Source organism: Canis lupus, chromosome 13 (assembly GCF_048164855.1).
Source record: "Canis lupus baileyi chromosome 13, mCanLup2.hap1, whole genome shotgun sequence".
Taxonomy (NCBI): Eukaryota; Metazoa; Chordata; class Mammalia; order Carnivora; family Canidae; genus Canis; species Canis lupus.
The window spans coordinates 18,036,236-18,056,466 of NC_132850.1; the positions used below are offsets into that span (position 1 = coordinate 18,036,236).

Consider the following 20,231-nt stretch of genomic DNA (forward strand, 5'->3'; position numbering starts at 1 on the left):
GCCCTGTGTCAGAACTTTCAGAGTTGCTGCAAGGTGGTTCCAATTTGTTCCCCATAAAATGTCTTCTTAGCTTTGATTAGCTTTGATCTAAAAATCCCAAGAGGTATGCAGAGAGCCTGCCCATACCTTCCAGCTGCCTTTTTCTGTTCTCTTCTGTCACACACCAGTCCTTTGGCTTTTGTTTGGTGCCGGTCAGAATTGTGCCAGGCTGTGGCAGCAAAGGACTGGAAAAGTGGTCCGCGATGTGTCAGATCCACTCCTGCTCCATCAAGACAAGAAACGGTATCCGTAGAGTTTACTGGTCCTAGCACACCGCCACACGAGGAGTCCTGTTATCAGCTCTGAGGCCATGCCAGACCTTTCCTCCATGTCAGCAGTACTGCTCTATTGCTCTGTCAGCCCACTCAGGTGTTCCTTCTGTTCTTATCTTTTCCGTCTCTGCTGGAAGTGTCAGAGCTAAACGTCATACTGGGTAGGGTTCAAGCTGTGCTGCTCTAAAACCCCTGAAGCAGCTTTGTGCTAGGTCCTTAATTCCCTCAGAAGATTCTCTCCTCTTGCGAGGCACCAACCCCAAGTTTCTTTGTTGTCCCAGGCTCATACCACCTTCATTGCCACCATAATATTTGAAACGGGTTCCTTGTCCTTCCAGAGTGGAAATGCCGTCCTGCCCCAACAGGAGCATGTGCAGGACCTCACCCACCTCTTGGGCCCCATTCTTTACTCTGGAGGCGCTCACATCTATATTCTTTACTCTGGAAACACATGTTCTCATTTCCAACCCCCCACCCACACCCCCACCCCCTCTGGAGTGCATACACCTATGTAGCATTGCCAGTTTTGGGACTCAGACAACCCAGTAAATGCCTCAACGGAAAGCATCTCCCTTCCCTCACACACTCATTCCCCCCATTTCCGCGGGAGCGAGTATATATGGAGCTTCCTTTGAAGAAGAGGACATGGTGGGCTTACTTGTTCAGATTTAAAATTTGTAAACAGTGTCGCTTCCCTTTGATGGTATTCCTCTGTTTCCGACTCCCCTGTTTTGCTTGGGGACTGTGCTTTCTCCTACTCTCAGGGCCCCTGGAGAATGAGATGAGGCCATTGTCTCCTGGGATTATGTCCAGGGTGGAGAAAGAAGCGCTGCGAAACCATGAGCTCTTACTTAGTGTGGCCTTCATCCCGCTGATGGCAGAGGCTTACTTAATCCGTATCAGCATGACAGCCATTGCCTAGGACAGCATCTCCGGCTCTGGCCTGTGGCTGGAATTCCGTCATTGAAGCTCCCTTTTACTCACTGCCCCAGTCACCCCGTTCTCTACCCCTTCTGAGGTCGTCTGCTGCCCCACCTACCTAGCTAGCCTTACATAACCTTGTACTTTTGTGAAATGGCCAAAATAGATGGGCTGTAGCTGAGTGCTCCTTCCAGCTCCACGATGGGCTCTGGCCTGAGGACTGAGCTGGAGGGGTGGATTGCCCACGTCCTGTCCTGCTGTCAGGGAGGAAGCTGCACTCTGCAGGAATGCCCTAGTGCAAGGCTGGTCCCACTTCCCACCCCATGCTCACCTCCCCCAGGCAGCTGGGAACAACCTCTCCCTTTGTCTGAGCTTCTTGTACAGAATAATCCTCCTTACGGACAATGTATTCTCTGTGCCCCGTGGACACAGGAGCCGTGTGAGCTGATCCCAGCACCAGGCGGGACGGAGGCTGAATCCTTCCAAACGCCCACCCTGGGTCAACGCCTGATTACTGTCCAGAGAAATTACTAAGAGCTGTACGTTTTCTTCCATCTTCCAGATGTGGGGGGATCGCTTATTGAAGTTTAGTGGTGGGCCAGGAATAGGGCCAGGGGCTGTGGTCTGTTTTTGGTTTAGTCCTGAGAGTTATTCATGCCAACCTGTGGAGGCTCTGATGTGGCTCTGGCCTGATGGCCTCAAACACACAGGAGTAACACTTGGAAAGCATTTGCTGCTCTGCGGACGGGGCTTTCTAGTTGAAGCAGAAGGCAAACTCTCCAGCCCATCTGACAAGGCCGTGGCACCCCATCACTTCAACGTGTGTGTCCCACAGAACAATCTCCCTCTTTTCTTCTCTTCTTCCCTTTAACTTCTCCCTTGTTCTTGTGCCTCTTAGGGTCACAGGCAGATCTGGATCTCTGTTATGGTCTCTGGATGAGTTTACATGGCCGCTTCCCCACGTGCTTTGTGGACAAGGCACCTGACTTCCCTGGGTCTCCGTCTTGTCAACTGGCTGATCCCAGGGATCCTTCCTAGCTTTAAAGTCTCTGGCAGTGATTCACAAGCCTATTTATTCCCATGCATTTTGCTTGTTTCCCTCATTGCGTGACTATGTTATATAAAATAGGCCAGAATTTTCCTAGATCAGCCCTCAAACCTGTACAAACTATTACTGAAGTTCCCTCTCTGTCACCTGCAAGTTATCATACCCATATCCTGCCAGAGTACTTCCCTATGATTGTTTTCTAGCTTGCACTAGTTCTGTAGTGAAAACTCATCAAAGACGTGGTAAGTTACCCCAGAGATGCATGTAGTATGTATGTCAGAAGTTACCTTCCACCTCTCTGGCATCCCTCTATCCCGTGGGCAAGATCTGTGACCAGAGAGACTTGCAATGAAAGCAGTAAATGACATTTTCCATGGGATGATAACCTGTCCTACTGAACGATCAGAGGCCTGGGCTGCTCCGCTCCCTGCTTGCCCTCTGCCACTCCACTGCCTTCTCTGGTTCTCACCCATATTTCCCATCTGTGGTCTTCTCTTGCCCACACCCCTGCTTGTATACCACCTCTGTTCTTTCTACTACTTTCTCTGGGCTGCTTCCATTTTCATGGAAGTGTCCTTTTAGTGTCTCTTCCATGGTACTCCTTGACCCCACATCCCTGCTCACTGACTCACAGCCACACTCGTGAAATACAGGGACCACACAACATTACCTCTTCTTTCACACCTGCCATTCCTTTTACCATTCTTCTGGAACTACTCTGTCAAACATCACTAGTTTGTTTAAGAATTTTTGTATTTATTGGAGATAGCACAAGCAGGGGGAGTGGGGAGGGGCAGAGGGGAGGGAGAAGCAGACTCCCGCCGGGCAGGGAGCCCAGGACCCCAGCGTTATGACCTGAGCCGAAGGCAGACGTTTAACTTACTGCACTACCCAGGCACCCCTCAAACATCACTGTTGACCTACTGGCTAAATCCAGGATTTTTTTAGTGCTCATCTGACTTGATCTCCATGGCATTTGATAGTGCTCACCGCTTCCTTCTCATCTCTTTCTCCCCACTTGGCCTCTACATCTCTGACCGTTCCTGTTCTGTAGCTCTTGGCCTCTCTCTCTGCCTGCTGTCTCTGTGACCACCACTTTTATTTTCAGCTCAGAGCTCTCTGCCCCTAGGATCCATAGGTACCTCAGATTCTGAACGTTCAAGTCCAATCATCCTTCCCTCTAAGCCTGTCTTTTTTTTTTTTTTTTTTTTTTTCCAGTTTCTTGGGTGTGCCCTGAGCTAGGTCTATGGAAGCCACCCTAAATCCTTCCCTCTCTGGGTCCCAGCCCCTGTTACCGAGGCAGGTACCAAATCTTGTCTCTGTGACTTTCTAATATCTCTCCATCCTGCCCTGCAGTTTAAGCCCTAGGCCTCTTTCCCTAAGAGTGGTGTTCAGACTCCCTCTCCCACTCCAACGCATCTTTGATATGGCTGCCAGGTCTTTCTAAACTGATCGGATCACATTGCTCCCTTGATTAAAATCCTCTGGTAGTTAGTTCCCTCCCCATGTTTCTCAAATGGGAGTCCAAGTACCTGGCAGGGTGGTGGGGCAGTGTGCCACACATACTAAAAGTCCTAGGATCAAATCACCCTAGAACACTCATTTTCTTGAGGGTAATTTAGAGAACGAAAAATGATCACATATGCATTCTTAAGAGAAAATAGAGTTCAAGGAATTCCTACTAGTCCAAAGGGGTTCAGAGTAAGCCACCAGATTCCTTGGGGAATACTTCTTTCTGTCTTTTTTGCCATTACATGTACTTTATTGAAAAAGTGAAAAACAGCTCAAATTTCCTGGGAAGGCAAGTAAAAGATTCTGTGTGATCTGGCCCCCTGACTTCTCCTGACTTAGTTTCTCTGTTGTCCTGCCACCCACTTTATTCCCAAGCCAGAGAAGCTGCTTAAAGTTTCCTGAAAGTCACAAACTGTTTCTGGTCTCCATTCCTTTAGTCCCATGGTTCCCTCTGCAAGGAACATTTCGCCCCATCGTTCTGTCTGCAGATACCCAGTCATCTTTAAAAGTTGAGCCATGAACTCTGTGAAGCTCGCTGACACCCCAGTGTGGGCACAACTTGGTGCCACTCAAAATAAGGTCACTTACTTCCTCTTTTATGCTCTTTATTGTTCTCCAAGTTCAAGCACTCTGAGCTGTCAGGGCTTGAATCGCAGTCCATCTACATGAGAGCAGTGTGATCTTTGGCATGAAATGTGTGTGTCTGGCACACTGTATAGCACTCAGCGGGGCATAAACACTCTGAAGTGCTAGCTGCTGCTATTACCAGTAGTGGTGTGATTTAGTTGATGTTGGAGAGAGAGTACCGTGTAGCGTTTAGGTTAAAAGAGCAGGTTCAGACTGCCTAGGTTCAAATCCTAGCTGCGCCACTTACTAGCTGTGTGGCTTGGGCTAATTAGTTTACCTCTGTTCCTCAGTTTCCTTATACCTGCGGATGATGGTATTAGTGGCTGTATTGTAGGATTGCTGTGATGTTTAACTAGGTTAATACATAGGAAGTGCTCAGAATAGTGCTTAACGATAGATGTTCAATAAACGTTCGCTGTCCTCAGGTAGTGTCTAGAACTGCCGTCAGCAATTGTTGCTTAAACCAACGATCGATCAGTCCCTTTATGAGGACAGAACTTCTTCCTCCCTCTGCACCTCGTCTATGGGGATGTCATGCTCAGCAGCCTCTTGAGAGATCCTTTGCGTGCATCTCAGCCCCCATGGTATCACCTCAGCACCGAGTGCAGAGCATTTTTACACTGATTTATCTGGCGTGAGAAGTCATTTTTGCATCTAGTTTTGTACATTTTCTTTCTCCCATTTAGTTGACACCCACCCTCTTCCAATAAAGCCCAGTTTGGTCTCTTCAATTGTGTCATTTTGCTTTGAGACCAAACGACAGGCTCCCTCACCCAAAATGTTCTTTATCCTCCCTCCTAAACCGTATCTCCTATCCCAACCAGGTAAAGACTCAGTTCCATAGTCGGCCTCCATCTTGTCCCTAAAGGGGGCCCTACACCATGCAGAAGTCTCTTTCTGTGTGTACTTGTGATGAGTTCCCTTCTCATTTGTCCACGCTTATTAGGCCTGCGCTCATGTGTCCGTGGGCTGCTGTTGTAATTCCCCAGGTGTGGCAGACCAGAGCTCGTGCTTGCCTCTTCACATTCCCCACCTGCCCCGTAGGCCTCGTTGTATCATGGCAGCTCCCCTATTCTTGCCCTTAAGCTGTGAGCCCTCTCACCTGGAGCCAGGACCTGGGAGTCTGGTGCCGTCTCACACCTCCACTGCTTGCACAGGCTCTGCCCTCTTTATCCTGCTCCGAGCCCCCCGCCTCGTTGATCTAGTGAATAACTCATCCTTCCAGGGTTACCTGCCTTTGCCATCTCCTTCCCTGTACGTTCCACCATTCTTAAATTATATCTGATCTGGACACATTCATTGTGTGACCTTAGAAGAGTTGTCTCACTTCCAAGAACCTCAGTTTCCACCTCTGTGAAATGGGGTGATAGCCCAGTCCTCAACTGAACATGTTCAGTCCTCCACTGAACATACTTAAAATGAAAGCTAAACCTTTAAGTGGCTCATAATTTTCTACAGGGTAAAGTCCAAGCTTCTTGGAACGGCATGAAAGGTCCTTGAGGTCAAGAGTCAGCCCTCAAATACTAACTACTGTTCTCTTCCCTTACTCTCTCCTGAGCAATTTCATCGTTATTGCATCATGGTGTGTTGGACTGCTTTGGTTACAACACAGTACAGTTAAACTAGCCCTAGCCAAACACAAAGAAAGGGGGACCCCGGTGTGTTTGGGTTATGGGGATGGGGGGTTGAAGGGTAACTGGCTGCAGGTGGGCTCCAGGGCTCCAATGGCCAAGGCCCCCGACTCTGTATTTCTCCACTCTGCGGCAGCAGGGCTCGTCTCGTATACGAACTCCTATTGTTCTTGCTTGGATTCTGTGTCACTAGGAGCCTGGACTGAGGGAAATGGGGAGACCACCGTGGTTATCAGGCTAGCGGGGTGGGGGCAGGAGTTCCTAAAGGAAATGAAAGCAAGGGGTGGGAAAGTGTCTGAGCCCCCACAGCCCACTTTGTGGGATTTCAGGGAATCCTCGGACTTTTTTTTTTTTTTCCTCAAGCCCTCAAGTCCTTTTTTTCCTCAAGTCCATTCTTTAAGCCTACAGAACCGTGTTTAAGATTGCCTGTGGAATGTGCCATCTTACTTCAAACTCCAGATGTCCCCGAAGGCATTAGTTTCCTCCACTCCGCTCCCACCTGAGTTATCCAGCATGACCACCTTCCTGTCAATCCTGTGTCCTCTCTGCTCTGTCCTGCCTTCCTGCTTACTCCCATTGCTCTAAGGCAGGCCTTCCGTGGGTCACACCTCCCAGCTGGATCCCCTTCCTCTCCTTTCCTGCTGGTTATACATCATACTGTCCCCAGGTTTGTCTTTGTAACAGATAATGGGGGTCATACCAACATCTTTCTTAAAAATTCTTAGGGACACCCCCAATACAAACAAAACTCCTCATTCTTTCATTCAGACTACTTCAGGATTTGGGGCCAGCCTATGTTTTCACCTTCTTGCACATGAAGGCCCCTTATTCCGCGTACCCTTTGGCCAAGCAGAATCAGATGTACCAGTTCCCTACACCTGTGCTGTGCTGGTCTCCTTCCATCCCTTTGTCCACACTTTTTCCTCAGCCTGGAACACCTGTGTTCCTGCTGCCTTACTTGCCACGTGACCTTGAGAGAATTCATCACCTTTTTTTTTAAAAAAAGACTTTATTTATTCATGACAGAGACAGAGACACAGGCAGAGGGAGAAGCAGGCTCCCTGCTGGCAGCCCGATGTAGAATTCAATCCCAGGACCCCAGGATCACAACCTGAGCTGAAGGCAGACACTCAACCACTGAGCCACCCAGGCGTCCCTCCATCACCGTTTCTGATTCCACTCTTTACGTCCACGAAGCAGTGCTAATAGTAGTTAACCGTACAGAACCGAACCTGAGGAGTGTGTGGAAAGCAGCTGGCCCCTTTCTTGCCAGAGAAAGTATTGAACAATAAGCTACGCTTTCTCTTTTTCCCCTTTTGGCCCTTCTCAACACACCCTCTGGATCTGGCTCTCTTTCCCTCATCTTGACCTCCCCTGGTTTGTCCCGAACCCAAAATCTTCCCTTTTCTCTCTCCACAGCTTTTTCTGCAGGGCCTCTCAGAGCCCTCTCCCCATACCGGAGTTTCTTTCGTTCTGTTCAGTGAACACTGACTGCTGCCCACAGCATGTAGGCATTGGCTGCCCACGGACAAACATGATGGGTGTTTGCACACAGTCTCTCCCTCCTGCCCTCTGGATATCTTTCCAGCTCGGGTTCCTTCAGCAAAGGTCTCAGCTTCAGGCGGAGGACACCCTCTAGCTGGCAAAGGCCCAGGGATATGCAGAGTGATTAACTGACAGACCCTTCATCCTCTCTTCACTCCCCTGTCCTCACAGACTCAGCCCTCCCCCCAACTCCTGTGTGATGACTGGGTAGAAAGTGCCCTTAGTCCTTTACAGGATGGGGAAGGGAGAAGCCTGACACAGCCCCTGGAGACTGCTTCCATCTCTACCTGCCACTCTGGTGTCCGCTAGCCTAGACCCTCAGTTCCTGTCATTTGTAGCCAACTCCCCGCGTCTCCCATGCCGCAGCCCCTCCACTGCTCCCCATTTGCCCACCTGCTCATGCAGGCCTGCCTTTTCCCACTTGTTCCTCATTGCTATGCCTGCTTCTTTGATCCCATTTCCTTTAAATGTTTCTGCTGAAACATGTCAAGCCTCCGATCATTATGGGAATGGAGTTGTTGGCCTTCACATGGATGGTGGTTTTCAGACCAAACCCTTGCAGAAAGTACATCAGTGATTTATCTTCCGGGGAATGAGGATAGAGCAGGGCCCCTGAGAGAGTAGTGAACAAGTTGGGCGTCAGACAGGGTGGGACCCTAGGGGAGAGTCACCTCCCTTTCAGCTGGTCAGGAAGGTTCCATGAAGGAGGGGGAATTTTAGCTGTTGGACTGGGCATTCTTCCCTTAACCCCCACTCTCCAGCTTATCAGGACTGAGTTCCTGGACCCCTTCAGTCTCTCTAGTTGATCAACCTGTCCCTTCCACCCAGCTTCTCTGCAGGCCCCAAATGACCTCCTCTCCCAGTCACCTGACAGATTTACCCTTTCCCATACAAGTCAGTCTGAGAGGTCTCCTTAGTCAGAAGCCAATCCCTCCCTCTGTATGCTGGATCCCATTGTCTCCTTCCGCACAGCCCGTAAACATGTTCAAGCCTCTTCCCGTTAAAAACAGCCATTAGAGTCCATCTGAAGGTGAGAGCCAGACATCGATATTTTAAAAGCTCCCCAGGTGATTGCATGCAGCCATGGCTGAAAAACATAAACAGAACAAAATCCAAACTTTTTACCGTGGCATGTAAGGCTCTGTATAAACTGATTCCTGCCTGTGTCTCCTGCCCTGACCTCTCTGCCCTCTGAGCTGGAGCTGCACTGAACTACCTAGAGCTCCCCAAACCCACCACATCTCTTGCTTCTGTGCCTTCACACATGTGCCTGCCTCTGCCCCTGTGTTTCCCTGCTTTCTAGAAAGTGCCCTTCAATGTTCACCTTAGGTGTCCTTTCTACAAAGCCGTCAAGAACCCACCCCCACCCTGGGGTAAGGTGCTCCTCCTCAGCGCTTTCATAACCCTCTGTTTATCTCTGTGGGAACACTCGCCACCTGCTACTATGATTGGTCATCTAGACGTCTGTCTTCTCCTCTAGACTGCAAGTGTTTTGCAGGAAACTGAGGGCCCTGGAGATGCCATTTGTAGGACTTGGGGCCACGTGACATCTATCAGATGTTGGAAGACGGTGTCTCCTGGGAACTGAGCGAAGGGAGTCTTGGCGCCTGTTCATTCATGTAGTCAACATTGACCACCATGGCCCAAGTGAATAAATGGGTAGTTGAAGTCTGCCTCTACTGTACTTGACCCGTGGGACTGCACACACATCATCTCCAGTAGTCTGCTTCGTTCGTGTCTGACTTGTCTCTAGATGGATGCTGAATCCAGAACCTCTTGGCAGTACTCTCGGGGCACTGTGCGTACACAGTAAGCACTTAGGAAATATTTGTTAAACCGATGTTCATGAATCCACACACAAGACTGGTACATTGGTTATCACGAGTGGTGTACGGGCTGCTTCCCACCGTGTCTGTGAAGTGTCGAGCACAGAAGCAGTGCTAAGCACTGTGTGGGGGCTAGCTCCTCCACTCTTGACGATGAGGGAGGCACAGTTCCTGTTTTATAGAGATTCAGCGACTTGCAGAAGGTCATGCAGGTCCTCAGTAGAAGACTTAAAACTCAGGCCTCTGGAGGCAGGGGTGACCCCAAAGCCACCAAAGTATACTTGGACCACATTAGGCTTTCAACAAATATTTATTGACTCAAGGGAGACTGCCACTCCCAGGGGGAGTAAAAAGCCTTCTGAATTCTCACTGTCCTCCCCACCTGACTCTGGGTCCCACGACCTCTCTTGGCTTTCTCACAGTCTCACTTATTCTAATATTCACTCCACAAATATTACGAAGGATCAAATGAACCAGACAGTGGGCCCGGTGCAAGAGATATGGAGACCACTAACACAGGACTGAGTGGAACTTAGTGGAGGAGGTTGCAGATTATTGCTTTGCTGTAGGATTGCGGGAGCGGAGGGAGGTGATTTACTACCTGGGAGAGCTGTACCTTGTATTGAGCCAGGGGACAAGGCTTAGAGGGGTGGAGGTGTGTGAAAGATGCAGACATCCTTGGGCAACAGGATGTGGCCCAGGAGAATAACGCAGGCTCAAGGCGAGATCAGGGAAGGGTTAGTGTTATAAAACGCCATGAAATTTGAGCCTTTGAATTCTTCCGCCCTTTCCTTTCAAGGGTAGCTACTGATGGGCTGGATCATAGCTCTACCTTGGCTCTGGCCTCTTACCTCTAAGATTGAACTCCCACATGGCTCCAGCCCACCATTTATGAACATATGTTTTTCCCAAACCACTGTCTCTTCTGAATTCCCTTCCCGTCCACATTTACACCATCCAGTCTGACAAGCAGTTATTGGGTCACTTATATGCACAGCACCACCCCAGGAGCTCCTGGAGATAGAGATTTCATTCCGCTAAAACGGGGTCCTCACCCCAGTTCAGTCTTGTGGGTGAGTGTGTGGAGCTGAGAGGGGAGAGCGCAGGAAGCCGGGTAGACAGCTAAGTATATGTAGAGAGAACGAGTCCACCTGTGTTGGGGACGTCTCTGGTTCCGCCACTCTCATCCCATCAGTCTCCAAACCTCCGTAGGTCAGGCTGTTAGCTCTCACCTGGCCTGCCTCAATAACCTCATCACCCTGGCTGCCAGAGTGAAGTGACTCAGCTGGGTGGTAAACCCCATGCTGGGACAGCATCTGCCTCACTCACCGATGTGTCACTAGCACTTACCACACTCTTGCACACGGTAGGTGGTCAATAAATATTTGATGACACACGCCTGACTGTGTAGCCTCCTCGGAAACCTTCGCTGTTTCTCCTGTGCTTCCAGAATAAAACCGAACTGCCCGGCTTGGCCTTCAAGCCCTCCCTCCCGCATTCAGCCACAGTTGGCTCCACTTGCCTTTTTTTCCTTTCACTGCCTTCAAGGCCAGTTTAGCCAGTGACTCACTGTTCCTGCCTCGGGCCACTCGGACTCTCCCACTGCGGAGCCCTCCTAGCAGTTCCTAATGCTAGGGCTCAGCAGGGAAGGCTTCCCGGCCCAGCTGCTCCCCCAGCCCAGCCCCGGCACACACGTGCTGCCTCCGCCCCCCACCCCCTGGAGGGGGCGCCCCGGAGGGCAGGGCCCATCAGGGCGCGTGGGGCGCGTTGGTGGACTGTCCCCGGAGGGCCCGGCGCGAGCAAGGTGCACCTCGGGCGGGCGGGGGGCGGGCCGCGGGATGCCGAGGGAAGGGGTGGGGAGCCCCGCTGGGCGTGCTTCCTGCCCCGGAATCTGGCGGCCCGCCCCTGCGCCCGCCCCTCGGGCCGAGCCGAGTCGGGGCCAATCAGCAGGCGCCCCCCGCCCGGCCCGCCCCGTCCCCCTCTGGTGACAGAAAGTCGGCCCAGCAGATGAGGAAGTGGCAGGCAGGCCGGCCCTGGGGACTTCTGTGTTGCCCTGCTCCCTCCGAGCCCGCCGCTGCTGCCCGCCCGGCCCCCGCTGGTGAGTGCGGCCCTTCCACGCGCGGGCCGTCCACGTGCCCGGGCGCCCTGCCCGCCCTGCCCGCCCTGCCCTGCCCTGCCCGTGGGCGAGGCGGTTCCAGGGACCGTGGGTGGGAGGTCCCAGCTCTCCGGGGCGGGCCTGGCCGGCCGCCTCCCTCCGCTCCCGGCCCCTATTTGCTCAAACCTAGGCCTTCTCTCACCACCTCCCGACCCTCCCTCTGCGCCTCCTACCCTCCTTCTCCCCCTCCCTCTCCTCGCTCGGGCTCTTCTCCTCCTCTTTCCCCTCCCCCGGCCCCTGCCTGTCTCCTTTTCCCCTTCCATCCGTCTTCAAGGGAGCACCCGCCTGGTTCCCCTCCTGGGACACACCCGGCGCTCCTCAAGCTTGGGGACAGGTCATTTCCAGAGCCTCGAGCCGCTCCTGACCTCCAGGGTGCATGAGTGTCTGTGGAGGGCGAACTCGAGGAGGTGGTTGAGAGAGCGGGAGAGATAACCAGCTGGCAGGCTCCCGGGTCGGGGAGGAGGAACTGTGTGTGCGTGTGCGAGCACAGGCCTGTGCCAGGTAGGCCCCGCCACGGAAGAGGCGACCCGTGAGATCGGATGGTGAATGAATGAATGGGGATTGTCATCCGTGGGAGAGATCTGCGTGCATGACCGAAGGCAGGTGTGTCTCAATGTGGTGTGGGTGATTTTATGTTCACTCACTTCTAAGTGCGGTGTTTGAGTTTATGTCTGTGACCACACCGATCTGTGACTCACGTACGTGTGAGTAAATCTGCATGTAGGCCCGAGGGTGTGAGCATGAACACTTGCACATGGTAACGCAGGACCAGCGAAGGAGGCCGTGTGAGTGTTTGGGGCATGTTGCCCGCGTGAGTGGAATCAGGAGTGGGTCTGAGCATCAGAAACTGTGCGTGTCAGAGTCCACGGAGGCTTGTTTGGGTGGTGTGTCAGAGGACGGTGTGTGGGCTCCGCGTGACCGTGAACACCTGTGTGCTCCTGCTCACCGCGGGTCAGCCTGTCGGTGGTGGTGGAGAGAGCTGTGTGGGAGGGAGGGCTCAGAGACCGACCGTGGCGGGGTGTGGTTGGGGGTCAACCCAGAGGCTGGGGGAGTACCTGAGATGTGTGCCCAGCTGAGTGTGCGAGGGGCACGCCGATGGCCTGGGTGGATGTGTCAGGAGGTGAAACGGACATTCTTCACTAAGCGCCTGCACGGCTTGTTCTCTTGATAGAGGGAACCGGGCACACCTGGGTCAGGCGGCTCGCCGCCGAGCATCTCCTGCCCTGGCCGTGAGGGGAGTGCCTTGTCCCTCTGGGACAGCCTCGGCATCCCTGGCCCTCCTGGGTCTGGGCCCAGGCTTTCGTGTCCCAGTGTGCCCTCCCCCGACATTCCTTCGGGTTCTGAGGGGGAGAGGGCCTAGTTCATTAGGACCCTCCCTAAGGGAGGGGAAGATTCCTGAGACCTCCTCCACTCACCCACCTCCTCACATGCCACTGGCTTCCCTGCCCCTCCCAGGGAGAGAAGGGCGACCGTACCCATTCCGAAGCAGGGCAAACCGAGAATTTATGGCTAGATCAGGAGAGGATGCTGGGTATGGGTTTTCAACAGCTCTCTTTGGGCCAAGGCTAGGGCTGGGCTGGAGGTTTCTGGCTCAAAACTAAGCTAGAGCCTTAGCTCATCTGGCCGTCCGGGGTGGGTGGGTGGGTGGTGAGTCCCATGCTTTCCTCTTGGCTTTCCCAATCCTGGTGGGTCCTGCTCCTCCAGGCCCTGACCTGTGGCCTGGACCCACCCTCCACCCCATGCGCAGTGCAGCGGGGGCGGGTGGAGGGCGGGGCGCTCCCAGATCTAGTCAGACAGGTGGAGCCGCCGGGGCAGGAGTCTCAAAGGGCCAGGCTCCGGAGAGGAAGGGCTGGAGGGGAGTGCCGGAGAGGAGGGGAGCAGGGAGCGGAGAGCGGAGACGGAGTCGCGGGAGGTGAGGGACCAGGAGGGCCAAGGAGAGGAGGGAGTATGGGGGGGGGGGATCGTCCCGGGAGCCGAGCATCCCGAAAGTGGATTGGGAGGATCCCCGGGGAGAAAAAAGACCCAGAGCTGGAGAAGTGGGAGACTGGCGGGCAAGGCACAGGCAGTCACTCTGGAGAGGAAAGGTGAGCTTCTCCGGAGAGCGCGGCAACGGAGAGCTCCTGTGGAGGGAGAGGGGGAGTGAGGTCGGTGGGAAGAATCTCGGTGGTGGAGCCGAGAGGGAGGGAGGGGAGGTGTGGAGGGGCGGGAAGCTGCCTCCTACCCCCGACCCCCAGCAATTCCTTCCCTCACCCTTCTGGCCTTTCTGCACGGAGGTGTCAGGAGTTGTCTGGTCTGGTCTGTGTCCTGTCGGGGGATCAGGGGTGGGATGGAGGCACCCAGCCCTGATACCCACCGCCCTCACCTCCCCAGAGTTCCATAGCCAGGATGGAGGCGGTCGTGAACTTGTACCAGGAGATGATGAAGTATGCAGGTAAGCTGCTGTCCTCCCTCCTGCCCCAGGATCCCTGGATCTGGGGCTGTCTCCTAGTGGAGAGTCCCTAGGGACTCCCTGACCCTCTGTGACCCGACCCCACCCCTGTCCACCTGGTGGGGCCCCTTCGGACCCCGTGACTCCTCCTGACTCCTGGACCCTTATTCACAGATCCTCGGCTCCAGGGCTACCCTCTGATGGGGTCCCCCCTGCTAATGACCTCCATCCTCCTGACCTACGTGTACTTCGTTCTCTCACTTGGGCCTCGCATCATGGCCAATCGGAAGCCCTTCCAGCTCCGGGGCTTCATGATTGTCTACAACTTCTCACTGGTGGCGCTCTCCCTCTACATTGTCTATGAGGTGGGCCCCTGGGATGCCCAGGTTTTAATTCCTGCTGGCAAGATGAGGGGCAGGCTTTGAGGTCAGGTCAGAGCATGACATCTCCTTTCCAGAGAGGCTCAGATCCATTGCTTTAGCTAGATAGCTGGAGGGACTGGGCGGGGTGGGCCTCTGGTGGTCTAATCCACACCCCTTCCTAGTTCTTGATGTCTGGCTGGTTGAGTACCTACACCTGGCGCTGCGATCCTGTAGACTATTCCAACAGCCCGGAGGCACTAAGGGTAAGCAGGGGCGGCCGGGGTGGGGGGGGGGGGCGGGGGGTACTGGTGCTAGGTTATAAGCACCCTGGGGATAGCAGTTTGGGTGTGACCTGGGCTCATGGGCCAGTTCTGAGACGTTTCTGGAGTAGTGTGGGGGTCCTAAGGCTGTCTGACCTCTTGCAGATGGTTCGAGTGGCCTGGCTCTTCCTCTTCTCCAAGTTCATCGAGCTGATGGACACGGTGAGTGGTTACAGGAGATACGAGGACCTGGTGGGGAGAAAGCAGAGACCCTGGCTCTGAAACCCATTTCCCTACTCTTCTTAGGTGATCTTTATTCTCCGGAAAAAAGATGGACAGGTGACCTTCCTCCATGTCTTCCACCACTCCGTGCTTCCCTGGAGCTGGTGGTGGGGGGTAAAGATTGCCCCGGGTGAGTGCTGAAGGCCACGGTGGAGGGGAGAGGGGCAGGCACTGAGGACCAGCTGCTGGCCTCTCCTGACCCTGCTCCTTGTCCCGACAGGAGGAATGGGCTCTTTCCACGCCATGATCAACTCCTCGGTGCATGTCGTCATGTACCTGTACTACGGGTTGTCCGCCCTGGGCCCTGTGGCTCAGCCCTACCTGTGGTGGAAAAAGCACATGACAGCCATCCAGCTGGTGAGGGGCCGAGCTGGAGCCACCCTCCCCCCTTTATTCATCCTGCCTCCCCTTTGACCCCAGGCCTCCGCATTCAGCCTTTCCCTATCCTGCCCCTGTTCATCTGACCCTGGCCTTCTCCCTTCTAGATCCAGTTCGTGCTGGTGTCGCTGCACATCTCCCAGTACTACTTCATGCCTAGCTGTGACTACCAGTACCCAGTCATCATCCACCTCATCTGGATGTACGGCACCATCTTCTTTGTGCTCTTCTCCAACTTCTGGTATCACTCCTATACCAAAGGCAAACGGCTGCCCCGTGTACTTCAAAACGGAGCTCCAGGTACCGCCAAAGTCAAGGCCAACTGAGAAACGTGGCCTAGCTAGGTGCCCACCTAAGTGCCTCAGGACTGCACCTTGGGCAGCATCTGACGTCCTCCCCGCCTACACCGGTGACCTGTGACCAGGGCCCTGTGTGGTCCGGACTGAGCAGGGGGCAGGCCCTCCCCTCCCCACAGCTGGCACACAGGGACCACGGCTTCCGTCGCTCACCCGCTTCTCCCAGCCAGCTCCGAGGACACGGCCGCACCACCCTCTGCCACTCCAGAGCCGGGGGCTCAAGGGTTGGGACACTCATCTTCCCCTCCCGGCCTTAAACTTGGGAGGGGAGCACTCAGGACTGGCCCCCACCAGGGTCTTGTGGCCTTTTTCCTCACACTGAAGAGGTCAGCAATAATCTGTCACTCTGGACCCATGACCCCTCCTCCTTCTCTAGCCCACACTGAAGCAGAAGCTTCTTGACCAAAGGTCAGAGTGGGTGGGGGGCCTGGGACTACAGCCTGTGGAGGCTGTTCACTCACTTAGGTCTTCATTAAAAGTGACAGAGGAAACCACCCAGGCTGCGTGTGTACATGTGTGAATGAAGAGGTGCCAGCCCTGTCTGCAAACAGGAGGGATGGTTCTGGCTCTGAGGACAGTGGACAGGAGCTCTGGGGAAGGCTGCTTGGACAGAGCTCATGCGAGGAGAAGAGAGGGAGACATGACTTTATTAGAAAAATAAAAAAGAAACAAAAACAAAAAACTGGGATAATGAGTTGGTCCTCAACGGATGCCTTGGTGGATGAGGCTGCTCTTGGCCGCGCTGGCCTTCTCCCGTTCCCGCCGCCGCGCAGGATCCAACTCAAAGCAGCGCCATAGCCGCAGGGTCTCATCTGCGGCTGCTGAGGCCACAGTGGCCCCGTCCGGGCTCATGGTCAGGCTGAGTACCCGGGCAGTGTGACCTGAGGCACGAGGAGGGAACAAATGAGTGCATGGGAGTATAGACACACCTCCAGCCGCCAGTGTGGAGGGCCACATTCCTTTTGTTTTTTAGAACACCTCTGAGACCATTCACATACCACAGAATTCTTCCCTTTAGAGTACACAATTGGTTGGTTTTTAGTATATTCACAAAGTTGTGCAACCCCATCACGACACTAATTGCACAATGTTTTCATCACTCCCTAAATAAAGTCTCTCCTCACCTCTCCCCTCCCCCCCAGCCCCCAGCAACCATCAATCTGTTTTCTTTCTTTGCATTTGCCTCTTTGGACATTTCATGTGATCAGCCACATGCAACATGTAGCCTTCTGTGTCTGGCTTGTCGCTTAGCACCTACCTTTAAGCTCAGCCACCTTGGCCATGGTTGGGTATTTCCAAATAACCAACTGGTTCTGGGCAAAGCCATGGCCAGAGATGAGCTCCTTGTAGTGGGGAGACCAGAGGATGGAGCACACCTGTGGAGAGGGGTTGAGGTGAGGGCACAACATAGAGCAACACTATCCAAATGAGACCTAAGTCCACTGGAGTATCAGGGGCCCCGCCAGGTGCCAGACTCGGACCCGAACCACCACAGTTCTTGAAATGGGCCTCCGCTGGGAAGAAGAGTGACCTCGAGGGGAGGGGACACATGTGAATGATCCTGAGGTAAAAATGCTATGTTTCGGGGGAGGGGGCGTCCTGCAGGACAGGGTGCGCCTTTGAGCCCAGGAAAAAAAAAAAAAGAAAAAGAAATGCTATGTTTCGGTGACTAGATGAAGAGACGATGAAAGATTCTAGGAAGTCTTGCAGATTCCTGAGTAGGTTCTAGCCCTCTCAAACAATATAAGAGGAACACATTTCAGAGAGACAAGAAGCGACAAACTTAATTTAGGACATATTAGGGCGTTGCCACCTACAGGACTGAGGTTGGAGTTAAGCCGCACATATCAGTGTGGTCCTGACCTCTTGAGCGAGAGTGAAGTCACAATTCTGGAAATCATCAGGGTATAGAATCGGCGAAGCCACTAGTGGGGACAGTTGCCCAAGGAAGACTAAACAGAGTAAGACTGCTTCTGGGAGGGAGAGGCTAGGTAAAAGACTACCTGGGATTGAGCATCCACGGCACTCAGGCAGGCCCCAGAGCAGACATTCCAGATGCGAATGTGTCGGTCACTGGTGCCCCCTCCAGTTGCCAGGACATTGGACTGCCACGGACACCAAGCTACAGCCTAGGTAGGATAAACGTGGAATCAGCAGGTACAGGGGCTAGACAAGGAGCTACTGGGGTCACAGGGTAATTCTGTCCAAAACTACCATCCCGTCTCCCAGGTTCCGGGTGAGGGTCTGCAGAGGACCCAACCCAGCCCCACTCTCACCTTGACTGCCCCTTGGTGCTGGGTGAATGTCTGCAGGGGCACCCAGCCACCCTCTCCAGGAGCACTAGGCCACACATTGACCAAGTTGTCGTTGCCACCGCTGGCCAAATGTCGTCCATCTGGGGCCCAGCGCAGTCCACACACCTCCTGGCTGTGGCCACTCAGTGTGGCCACATGGTGTTCTGCGACCCGAACATCATGGTGATGGATGTGGCCAGAACGTGAGCCACTGAGGGAAGGGAACGGAACGAGGGTCAGCGGCAGTGCCACACACTGCCAGCAGGACTGAGTTGCTTCAGTTCACAGGTGCATCTCTGGGGAGAGCTGGCAAAAATCAGACAGGTTTTGCAACAGACCAGCTAAAACCACACACCTGGACAAGATATAGCTGTTCCAGCACAGGGAGCTCACTCGGGCAGAATGACCGGTCATGTTTCGAAGCCGCTTCTGCTGCTGCACGTCCCACAGCTGGAGAGAGAAGGCTGCTAGGATCAGACACTGCGACGTGCCACTGGTGCCCACAGGGGCACTGCTGGTGTCCCACCCCGCTCCTGCCAGACAAGCCCCCTGGGTCTGTGCACCACAGGCCTGCGGCAGAGGGACGGGTCTCACCTGCACCTCAGCACTGCTGGTGCCCACAGCCAGGTAGTTGCCCTCCTTGATCCAGGCCACAGAAGATATGTACTCCCCAGGCTGCTCCATCTGCAGCAGCTGCAAGATGTCACCGGAGCTAGCACTCCACAAGTACACACTGTTGTCCAACGCCACAGCCAGCACATTCCCAGAGCTCCAGTCCACAAGGTTCAGGTCTGACAGAGCAGGGAAGGGGGACGGGGAGGGGGAGCATGAGCTTCCCCGTGTGCCCGGTGCCCAGGCCCTCTCCCTCCATCCAATGAATGGACAAGGGGAAGGCTGCACTCACAGTAGTCATTCCGGATTTCAGGGGCGTCCAGGATTCGGTCTGGCAGGGAGGGAATGTAACGGCAGGTCTTCCGGGTGGAGCCAGGCGTGGCCTTCTGGCTGTACAGCACTTTCAGTCTGTTCTGGTAACCTGTGGCAACCCAGCGGGCCCACACAGTGGGACAACGGGGTCCTCCCACGGCCCCTAGCCTGGAAGGTCAGATCAACACCTGCCCTCACCACAGTCTTAGGTGGGAGGAGCAGACTAAGGGTCGTGCTGACACCTCCCTCCCGGAAACAAGAACTTCAGGTCTTACCCTCTGGGGCATTCTGTGGTTTTCCACTGAGCCGCAGGATCTTGGCTTCCTCCACGTCAAAACCGTTCAGGTTCAGAGCCCAGGCTTTCTGATGTTCCTGGCACACAGGGTGGGCGTGAGGCAGGATGCATGGTCCAGGGTGCACGGGCTGGTGTTGGGCTCCAAATCCCTCTGGATCACGTACCTTCTTGGTGGGCGTGTGGCTCTCTTCAGGCTGGTTTTCCTTGCTCAGGAGGAAACTGGCCACCTCCATCTGGGAAGCACTGCGATGGGGGATGTAGCGGTCCCCGCCGGGTTTGCTGGGAGTGGTCTGAGCCTTGGAGCTGGACTTGCCTGGCGCGGGGAGAGGGAGGCCGAGAGTGGGAGCAGGCTCCTGGGGCGCTGTCGGCCGGCCCGCCTCCCTCCCCCGCGGCCCGCCGCACCCCACTGACCCGGAGTCCGGCCGGGGGTCCTGCCGGCGCTGTGGGACCGGTTGGCCGCCCGCATGGGCGAAGGCGCCGGGCCTGCGGCCTCCCTGGCCTTGCGCTGCCAGCGCGCGGGGGGCGCATTGGGGATGGGCGCGTCCAGCTGCAGCAGCGAGTGCAGGTCGCTCTCGAACACGAACTGCGCCATGGACGCGGTGCCCGCCGAGTCCTGGGGGAAGACGCGACCGCGCTCAGCCCGGGCCACCCCGGCCGCGCCCCGCCCGCGCCCCGCCCGCGCCCCGCGACGGCCTCCCACCTGCAGCTCCCAGCGGGCTCCAATCGCCGACCGGCCTCCGCCGCGCCGGCCTGCGCTCCTTAAACTCTCCGCTCCGAGCACTCATTGGCTCCTTCAAAACCCAACCGTCGCAACCGTCGCCTTCGCCCATTGGCCTTTGACGGCACGGGAGGCGGGGCTTCCGGTGCGAGCCGCAGATCTCACGAGAATCCAGCCGCGGAGCGTGATTCGAAGGGCGAGAGGGTTAAGGCTGGTCCCCGGAGGCCCGGAGTCTGAAGGCGAGAGGGGCGGGGCCTAGGGGCCTGGGGGCGGGGCCGGGGCGGGGCCTGCGCCCTCCCGAGCCGCTTCCATTCATTCCTTCCCCGCGTCCGCCCTTCGCTCTTGAGGCCGGCCCGTG

General features: G+C 55.1%; 2 protein-coding genes and 1 long non-coding RNA gene across 7 annotated transcripts; 1 reads left to right on the forward strand and 2 right to left on the reverse strand.

Moving 5' to 3' along the window:
* Positions 1 to 7,364: 7,364 nt before the first annotated feature.
* On the reverse strand, positions 7,365 to 11,286 carry LOC140602693 (uncharacterized). Its single transcript, XR_012005596.1, has 2 exons — positions 10,772 to 11,286; positions 7,365 to 8,682 (listed from the first exon to the last, which is right to left on the reverse strand). It is a non-coding gene; the product is annotated as an uncharacterized lncRNA (long non-coding RNA).
* Positions 11,287 to 11,314: 28 nt separating this feature from the next.
* On the forward strand, positions 11,315 to 16,136 carry ELOVL1 (ELOVL fatty acid elongase 1). 5 transcript variants are annotated; one of them, XM_072772601.1, is made up of 8 exons: positions 11,315 to 11,519; positions 13,947 to 14,007; positions 14,179 to 14,369; positions 14,549 to 14,629; positions 14,792 to 14,848; positions 14,933 to 15,038; positions 15,129 to 15,265; positions 15,394 to 16,136. In XM_072772601.1, exons 2-8 carry the CDS (start codon positions 13,962 to 13,964, stop codon positions 15,610 to 15,612), a joined length of 837 nt encoding a protein of 278 aa, XP_072628702.1. In that variant the 5' UTR covers positions 11,315 to 11,519; positions 13,947 to 13,961; the 3' UTR covers positions 15,613 to 16,136. The 5 variants fall into 5 exon arrangements, with proteins under 5 accessions (XP_072628702.1, XP_072628706.1, XP_072628704.1 ...); XM_072772603.1 differs by lacking the exon at positions 11,315 to 11,519 and adding an exon at positions 11,683 to 12,077; XM_072772602.1 differs by lacking the exon at positions 11,315 to 11,519 and adding an exon at positions 13,309 to 13,488.
* A 135-nt stretch (positions 16,137 to 16,271) lies between these two features.
* CDC20 (cell division cycle 20) lies at positions 16,272 to 19,983 on the reverse strand. The gene is made up of 11 exons (XM_072772600.1): positions 19,856 to 19,983; positions 19,567 to 19,768; positions 19,320 to 19,468; positions 19,136 to 19,232; positions 18,841 to 18,969; positions 18,531 to 18,727; positions 18,292 to 18,386; positions 17,919 to 18,147; positions 17,646 to 17,771; positions 16,901 to 17,018; positions 16,272 to 16,523 (listed from the first exon to the last, which is right to left on the reverse strand). The coding sequence occupies exons 2-11, from the start codon at positions 19,745 to 19,747 to the stop codon at positions 16,345 to 16,347; spliced, it is 1,500 nt and encodes a 499-aa protein (XP_072628701.1). The 5' UTR covers positions 19,748 to 19,768; positions 19,856 to 19,983; the 3' UTR covers positions 16,272 to 16,344.
* Between the last annotated feature and the right edge of the window lie 248 nt (positions 19,984 to 20,231).

What these genes read in the sequence shown, in the direction of transcription:
- CDC20 (XM_072772600.1), bottom strand. Translation starts at nt 19,747, where the DNA reads ATGGCGCAGTTCGTGTTCGAGAGCGACCTGCACTCGCTGCTGCAGCTG. An exon ending in AACAGCTATATCTTGTCCAG is followed by an intron (nt 18,148 to 18,291) that starts GTGTGTGGTTTT and finishes CCCTTCCCTCAG; the next exon opens with TGGCTCACGTTCTGGCCACA. An exon ending in CAAGGTGGCTGAGCTTAAAG is followed by an intron (nt 16,524 to 16,900) that starts GTAGGTGCTAAG and finishes CTCGTGCCTCAG; the next exon opens with GTCACACTGCCCGGGTACTC.
- ELOVL1 (XM_072772601.1), top strand. Translation starts at nt 13,962, where the DNA reads ATGGAGGCGGTCGTGAACTTGTACCAGGAGATGATGAAGTATGCAG. An exon ending in GGAGATGATGAAGTATGCAG is followed by an intron (nt 14,008 to 14,178) that starts GTAAGCTGCTGT and finishes CCTTATTCACAG; the next exon opens with ATCCTCGGCTCCAGGGCTAC. An exon ending in ACATGACAGCCATCCAGCTG is followed by an intron (nt 15,266 to 15,393) that starts GTGAGGGGCCGA and finishes TCTCCCTTCTAG; the next exon opens with ATCCAGTTCGTGCTGGTGTC.